This window comes from Procambarus clarkii, chromosome 58 (assembly GCF_040958095.1).
Source record: "Procambarus clarkii isolate CNS0578487 chromosome 58, FALCON_Pclarkii_2.0, whole genome shotgun sequence".
Classification (NCBI taxonomy): domain Eukaryota; kingdom Metazoa; phylum Arthropoda; class Malacostraca; order Decapoda; family Cambaridae; genus Procambarus; species Procambarus clarkii.
Window position 1 is genome coordinate 12,439,935 of NC_091207.1, and position 8,307 is coordinate 12,448,241.

Sequence of the window (8,307 nt, forward strand, 5' to 3'; positions counted from 1 at the left end):
ACGCTGCCACCATCTGCCTTTGACCATTGAAACTATATCAAGCAACGAGGCAAGAAACATTGCTTGACTAGGAGAGTACTTTCTATGACCGTCATTAATTTTGAAAACGGTTGTCAGCCACTATATCCAAAAGGCTAAGAGGATTCAACAATTGACACAGACGGGAAATTTAACGAGTTTATTGAGACCAAAATTATGTCAATCACCACTTATAAATCCTACTCTAACACTGGCAAAAAGTTAAGAAATTTGGACATGGAACAAAACCTCAGAGATCACACACATTACCTTAAGCTATCTGTCTCTCCCTGGCTGAGATGTTCTTCACAGACCCGCTCTCGATCCCGGTGTACCGCACTCTGTCTTTTTAAGTCCCTACAGGACCTCTATATACAACCCCCACAGGGGGAGGGGGAGATCTGCTGTTGCTACCCACCAAGAGTGTACAAACACTCAAGAAATATTTCAAAAAGCTTGTTTGACATTCACCATACACTCTTCAAGAGAGGAGTTATTAATTACATGTGTGACTGACCTCTGACCTGGCCAAAAGGGGGGGGATCCAGGGATATTTACACATAAGAATCTGGAGTCTAATTCCCTTGCCTGAAATATTACATACTTGAAACTATGCTGACTAAGACTAACCCAGGAATTTTTAATCAATATACAAGATAAACCGGAGGTCATCTGGGCTGACCTCTTGGAGAAGGCTTCCCTGGGTGTGAACTCTTTAGGGGGGGGGGGGAGGTCTCGGGTGTTACACTGTACTCGAGTAGCTATATGGTGGGAAGTGAAGAATCTCCGTTTGCTTTTAGCTTTGTGATTATGGCGGCCTTAGAAGTGGAGGTGTGGAAGTGGAGAATATTCCACCCGAGATAGCAACATCCCCAGATAACAGCATGCCGAGATAGCGGCATCCCCCAGGTAGCTGCATCCCCAGATAGCAGCATGCCGTGATAGCAGCATCCCCAGATAGCAGCATACCGACATGGCGGCATCCCCAGATAGCAACATGCCGTGATAGCAGCATCCCCAGATAGCAGCATGCCGTGATAGCAGCATCCCCAGATAGCAGCATGCCGAGATAGCAGCATGCCGTGATAGCAGCATCCCCAGATAGCAGCATGCCGTGATAGCAGCATCCCCAGATAGCAGCATGCCGTGATAGCAGCATCCCCAGATAGCAGCATGCCGTGATAGCAGCATCCCCAGATAGCAGCATGCCGTGATAGCAGCATCCCCAGATAGCAGCATGCCGTGATAGCAGCATCCCCAGATAGCAGCATGCCGTGATAGCAGCATCCCCAGATAGCAGCATGCCGTGATAGCAGCATCCCCAGATAGCAGCATGCCGTGATAGCAGCATCCCCAGATAGCAGCATGCCGTGATAGCAGCATCCCCAGATAGCAGCATGCCGTGATAGCAGCATCCCCAGATAGCAGCATGCCGTGATAGCAGCATCCCCAGATAGCAGCATGCCGTGATAGCAGCATCCCCAGATAGCAGCATGCCGTGATAGCAGCATCCCCAGATAGCAGCATGCCGTGATAGCAGCATCCCCAGATAGCAGCATGCCGTGATAGCAGCATCCCCAGATAGCAGCATGCCGTGATAGCAGCATCCCCAGATAGCAGCATCCCCAGATAGCAGCATGCCGTGATAGCAGCATCCCAGACGTGATATCTCTTGTCTTGAAGGTTCTGGTTATCCATGCAGTCCTTAAGTGGTTCTTTAGCTTCACACATTCTGGCCTTATTTTTAGAAGTTCTATGGCTTGGTTACGGATTTCTATGGCTTGGTTAAGCCATTATATGACTTGGTTAGGCCTTTCTATGGCTTGGTTAGGTCTTTCAGTGACTCGTTAGGCCTTTCTATGGCTTAGTTAGGGACATTCTATGGCTTGGTTACTCCTTTGTATGGCTTGGTTAGGCCATTCTATGGCTTAGTTACTCTTTTCTATGGCTTCGTTACTCCTTTCTATGGCGTGGTTAGGCCTTTCTATGGCTTGGTTACTCTTTTCTATGGCTTGGTTAGGCCTTTCTATGGCTTGGTTAGGCCTTTCTATGGCTTGGTTAGGCCTTTCTATGGCTTGGTTACTCTTTTCTATGGCTATGTCTGACTAGGATATGTGTATTGTGTTCTGTACATGGTTAAGGTTTTCCATCAGCGATGCTGCCTTCCCTACAGTGTTGTGGGGTCGCTGAGGTGGCTGATCATCGCTGCCTTCCTCAGTGTTGTGGGGTCGCTGAGGTGGCTGATCATCGCTGCCTTCCCTACAGTGTTGTGGGGTCGCTGAGGTGGCTGATTATCGCTGCCTTCCCTACACAGTGTTGTGGGGTCGCTGAGGTGGCTGATCCTCGCTGCCTTCCCTACAGTGTTGTGGGGTCGCTGAGGTGGTTGATCATCGCTGCCTTCCCTACACAGTGTTGTGGGGTCGCTGAGGTGGCTGATCATCGCTGCCTTCCCTACACAGTGTTGTGGGGTCGCTGAGGTGGTTGATCATCGCTGCCTTCCCTACACAGTGTTGTGGGGTCACTGAGGTGGCTGATCATCGCTGCCTTCCCTACACAGTGTTGTGGGGTCACTGAGGTGGTTGATCATCGCTGCCTTCCCTACACAGTGTTGTGGGGTCACTGAGGTGGCTGATCATCGCTGCCTTCCCTACACAGTGTCGTGGGGTCACTGAGGTGGCTGATCATCGCTGCCTTCCCTACACAGTGTTGTGGGGTCGCTGAGGTGGCTGATCATCGCTGCCTTCCCTACACAGTGTTGTGGGGTCGCTGAGGTGGCTGATCATCGCTGCCTTCCCTACAGTGTTGTGGGGTCACTGAGGTGGCTGATCATCGCTGCCTTCCTCAGTGTTGTGGGGTCGCTGAGGTGGTTGATCATCGCTGCCTTCCCTACACAGTGTTGTGGGGTCGCTGAGGTGGTTGATCCTCGCTGCCTTCCCTACACAGTGTTGTGGGGTCGCTGAGGTGGCTGATCATCGCTGCCTTCCCTACACAGTGTTGTGGGGTCGCTGAGGTGGCTGATCCTCCCTGCCTTCCCTACACAGTGTTGTGGGGTCACTGAGGTGGCTGATCATCGCTGCCTTCCCTACACAGTGTTGTGGGGTCGCTGAGGTGGCTGATCCTCGCTGCCTTCCCTACAGTGTTGTGGGGTCACTGAGGTGGCTGATCATCGCTGCCTTCCCTACACAGTGTTGTGGGGTCGCTGAGGTGGCTGATCCTCGCTGCCTTCCCTACAGTGTTGTGGGGTCACTGAGGTGGCTGATCATCGCTGCCTTCCCTACACAGTGTTGTGGGGTCGCTGAGGTGGCTGATCCTCGCTGCCTTCCCTACAGTGTTGTGGGGTCACTGAGGTGGCTGATCATCGCTGCCTTCCCTACACAGTGTTGTGGGGTCGCTGAGGTGGCTGATCCTCGCTGCCTTCCCTACAGTGTTGTGGGGTCACTGAGGTGGCTGATCATCGCTGCCTTCCCTACACAGTGTTGTGGGGTCGCTGAGGTGGCTGATCCTCGCTGCCTTCCCTACAGTGTTGTGGGGTCACTGAGGTGGCTGATCATCGCTGCCTTCCCTACACAGTGTTGTGGGGTCGCTGAGGTGGCTGATCCTCGCTGCCTTCCCTACAGTGTTGTGGGGTCACTGAGGTGGCTGATCACCGCTGCCTTCCCTACACAGTGTTGTGGGGTCGCTGAGGTGGCTGATCATCGCTGCCTTCCCTACAGTGTTGTGGGGTCACTGAGGTGGCTGATCACCGCTGCCTTCCCTACACAGTGTTGTGGGGTCACTGAGGTGGCTGATCATCGCTGCCTTCCCTACACAGTGTTGTGGGGTCGCTGAGGTGGCTGATCATCGCTGCCTTCCCTACACAGTGTTGTGGGGTCGCTGAGGTGGCTGATCATCGCTGCCTTCCCTACACAGTGTTGTGGGGTCGCTGAGGTGGTTGATCCTCGCTGCCTTCCCTACACAGTGTTGTGGGGTCGCTGAGGTGGTTGATCCTCGCTGCCTTCGTCAGTGTTGTGGTGGTCAGTGTGGGGGACCTGATTACTTCTTCTTTATACATCAGGTCCCTAGTCTCAGTCTTGCCTCAAGTGTCTGCTGGTTCTGTGCAATCTCGCCATAGTTCTCTTACTTCCTTGATAACACTAGCACGGAGTTTCTCTAGGTTATCTAGTGCCCTACTGGGAGGATAACACTAGCATGGAGGTTCTCTAGGTTATCTAGTGCCCTACTGGGAGGATAACACTAGCATGGAGGTTCTCTAGGTTATCTAGTGCCCTACTGGGAGGATAACACTAGCATGGAGGTTCTCTAGGTTATCTAGTACCCTACTGGGAGGATAACACTAGCACGGAGGTTCTCTAGGTTATCTAGTGCCCTACTGGGAGGATAACACTAGCACGGAGGTTCTCTAGGTTATCTAGTGCCCTACTGGGAGGATAACACTAGCACGGAGGATCTCTAGGTTATCTAGTGCCCTACTGGGAGGATAACACTAGCATGGAGGTTCTCTAGGTTATCTAGTGCCCTACTGGGAGGATAACACTAGCACGGAGGATCTCTAGGTTATCTAGTGCCCTACTGGGAGGATAACACTAGCATGGAGGTTCTCTAGGTTATCTAGTGCCCTACTGGGAGGATAACACTAGCACGGAGGATCTCTAGGTTATCTAGTGCCCTACTGGGAGGATAACACTAGCATGGAGGTTCTCTAGGTTATCTAGTGCCCTACTGGGAGGATAACACTAGCACGGAGGTTCTCTAGGTTATCTAGTGCCCTACTGGGATATGATCACAGGGATGTCCCGCCCTCTATGGGATGTGAGATTTAGCTCCACAAGGTGCGGATTCCATGCCTGTGCTGCTGACTCCAGTATAACCTAGCACATGTTGGTTACATCACTTTGAAGATGTCGGGATTTAGGTTTCTAAACGACGATTATATTTGCCTCTGGTGTTAGTGTGAAAATCTTGTCCACTCGCAAATCTTGTCCACTCGCAAATCTTGTCCACTCGCAAATGTTGTCCACTCGCAAATCTAGTCCACTCGCAAATCTAGTCCACTCGCAAATCTAGTCCACTCGCAAATCTAGTCCACTCGCAAATGTTGTCCACTCGCAAATCTAGTCCACTCGCAAATCTTGTCCACTCGCAAATGTTGTCCACTCGCAAATCTAGTCCACTCGCAAATCTAGTCCACTCGCAAATCTAGTCCACTCGCAAATCTAGTCCACTCGCAAATGTTGTCCACTCGCAAATCTAGTCCACTCGCAAATCTAGTCCACTCGCAAATGTTGTCCACTCGCAAATCTAGTCCACTCGCAAATCTAGTCCACTCGCAAATGTTGTCCACTCGCAAATCTAGTCCACTCGCAAATCTAGTTCACTCGCAAATGTTGTCCACTCGCAAATCTTGTCCACTCGCAAATCTTGTCCACTCGCAAATCTTGTCCACTCGCAAATCTAGTCCACTCGCAAATCTTGTCCACTCGCAAATCTAGTCCACTCGCAAATCTAGTCCACTCGCAAATCTAGTCCACTCGCAAATCTAGTCCACTCGCAAATCTTGTCCACTCGCAAATCTAGCCCACTCGCAAATCTAGTCCACTCGCAAATCTTGTCCACTCGCAAATCTAGTCCACTCGCAAATCTAGTCCACTCGCAATTCTAGTCCACTCGCAAATCTTGTCCACTCGCAAATCTAGTCCACTCGCAAATCTTGTCCACTCGCAAATCTAGTCCACTCGCAAATCTAGTCCACTCGCAAATTTTGTCCATTCGCAAATCTTGTCCACTCGCAAATCTAGTCCACTCGCAAATCTTGTCCACTCGCAAATCTAGTCCACTCGCAAATCTAGTCCACTCGCAAATCTTGTCCACTCGCAAATCTTGTCCACTCGCAAATCTAGTCCACTCGCAAATCTTGTCCACTCGAAAATCTTGTCCACTCGCAAATCTTGTCCACTCGCAAATCTAGCCCACTCGCAAATCTAGTCCACTCGCAAATCTTGTCCACTCGCAGATCTTGTCCACTCGCAAATCTAGCCCACTCGCAAATCTAGTCCACTCGCAAATCTTGTCCACTCGCAGATCTTGTCCACTCGCAAATCTAGTCCACTCGCAAATGTTGTTGTTTGTGAGCGGCGAGTAGTTGTGTTCCCTGGTAGTGTAGACTCGTCTGCCTTCCCATCTTCATCACCTTACATGTGCTCAGAATTATTCGGAAACGTTTGTGAGTTCAGAAAACAGATTAAGAAACCGTGGGACTGAGAGACACAGGTAGAGACAGAAAGAGACAGAGAGACGGACAGAAAGACCGGCGATTCATGATGGTGTTGCGGTGTTGAGAATGATGCTGTCTACTACCGGGTCAGGGATATAACGAGTATATCACCTACATAACGGAAGTATATGATTGGTTTTTGTCTACTGTTGAACCCCGATGGTTTTCCATGTAAACATTTGTAAATATCTCTCCTGGCATCTGTTCTCTCCAGCCATTACTGTAATGGTACTACTACCTGGTCAGGGAGTTACCATACAAGTGACCAATACCACCTCGACCAGACACTCGACCAGACAATCGACCATACATTCGACCAGACACTCGACCAATCCCCTTGGCCAAACCCTCAAACAAACCCTCGACCAGACACTCGACCAGAGCCTCGACCAGACACTTGACCAATCCCCTCGACCAGACCCTCAAACAAGCCTTCGACCAAACCCGACCATTTGTAAATAGTCCCTGCGACCAGTCCCCTCGACCAGACCTGATCAGTTCCTTCAACCAGACCTGATCAGTCCCTTCGACCAGTTCCCTCGACCAGACTTGGCCAGTCCCCTCGACCAGACCCGATCAGTCCCCCTCGACCAAGACCCGGCCAGACCCCTCGACCAGACCCGACCAGACCCGACCTGTCCCCTCGACAAGACCCTCGACCAGTCCCCCGACCAGTCCCCTCGACCAGACCCGACCAGTCCCCTCGACCAGATTCTTGAACAGACTCGACCAGTCCCCTCGACCAGACCCAGACCAGTCCCCTCGACCAGACTCGACCAGACCCAACCAGCCCCCTCGACCAGACTCGATCAGTCCCCTCGCCCAGACCCGACCAGCCCTCTCGACCAGACCCGACCAGTCCCCTCGACCAGACCCTCGAACAGACCCAACCAGTCCCCTCGACCTGACCCTCGACCAGATCCCCGACCAGTCCCCTCGACCAGATCCCCGACCAATCCCCTTGACCAGACTCCTCGACCAGTCCCCGCGACCTGACCCTCGACTAGTCCCCGCGACCAGTCCCCTCGACCAGATCCAGGACCAGTCCCCTCGACCAAATCCCTGACCAATCCCCTTGACCAGACTCCTCGACCAAACTCGACCAGTCCCAGCGACCTGACCCTCGACTAGTCCCCGCGACCAGTCCCCTCGACCAGACCTGATCAGACCCCTCGACCAAACCCCTCGACCAGACCCGACCAGTCCCCTCGACTAGTCCCATCGACCAGACCTGATCAGTCCCCTCGACCAGACCCTCGACCAGAGTGAGTGTCGAAACATATAATTGGTTGTGACTTAAGGTCAACACTCTTCCATTCTTTAAACATTAAATAAGAGCTTAGCTTCAAGCACTGAGGTCAATACTTGGGATCCTTAAGACATACCAATCAACATTCCTACATGTTTGGGGTCAGCCAAGCGGCAGAAGCAAGAGTATTAGGGCTGCCCACCCTTTTACCTGATAGATGTGACGCGCTCTGAGCCACACTCTACCTGGTACTCCGCCTGATACAGCTTACAATGTGTACTGGGACGCAGGAGCCGGATGGTCGCCCAGCAGACTCTCAGCACTTGATGGGGGGGGGGGGAATCTCCTAGGATAAGAAAATTGTGTCCAAATACGTTAGCAGAGTCCAAAAATGTGGCGTGCCTGGGGGTGGGTAGGCGTGCCCAGGGGTGGGTAGGTGCGTCCAGGGGGTTGGTAGGCGTGTCCAGGTGTGGATAGGCGTTCCCAACCAGTCCTCTCGACCAGACCCGACCAGTCCCCTCGACCAGACCCGACCAGTCTCGACCAGACCCGACCAGTCCCCTCGACATGTTCCCTAGACCAGACCTGATCAGTCCCTTCAACCAGTCGCGACCAGTCCCCTCGATCAAACCCCGACCTGTCCCCTCGACCAGATTCCCGACCAATCCCCTGGACCAGACCCTCATACAGACCCGACTAGTCCCCTTTACCTGATCCTCGACCAGTTCCCTCGACCAAACCCGACCAATCCCCCCAACCAGTCCCCTCG

At 52.4% G+C, this 8,307-nt stretch overlaps 1 protein-coding gene across 1 annotated transcript; it reads left to right on the forward strand.

The window, feature by feature from the left end:
* The first annotated feature begins 991 nt into the window (after positions 1–991).
* Positions 992–7,285, forward strand: LOC123768031 (uncharacterized). The gene is made up of 2 exons (XM_045758291.2): positions 992–1,020; positions 6,778–7,285. The coding sequence occupies exons 1-2, from the start codon at positions 992–994 to the stop codon at positions 7,283–7,285; spliced, it is 537 nt and encodes a 178-aa protein (XP_045614247.2).
* The last annotated feature ends 1,022 nt before the right edge of the window (positions 7,286–8,307 follow it).

What these genes read in the sequence shown, in the direction of transcription:
- LOC123768031 (XM_045758291.2), top strand. Translation starts at nt 992, where the DNA reads ATGGCGGCATCCCCAGATAGCAACATGCC. An exon ending in TCCCCAGATAGCAACATGCC is followed by an intron (nt 1,021 to 6,777) that starts GTGATAGCAGCA and finishes CCCCTCGACCAG; the next exon opens with ACCTGATCAGTTCCTTCAAC.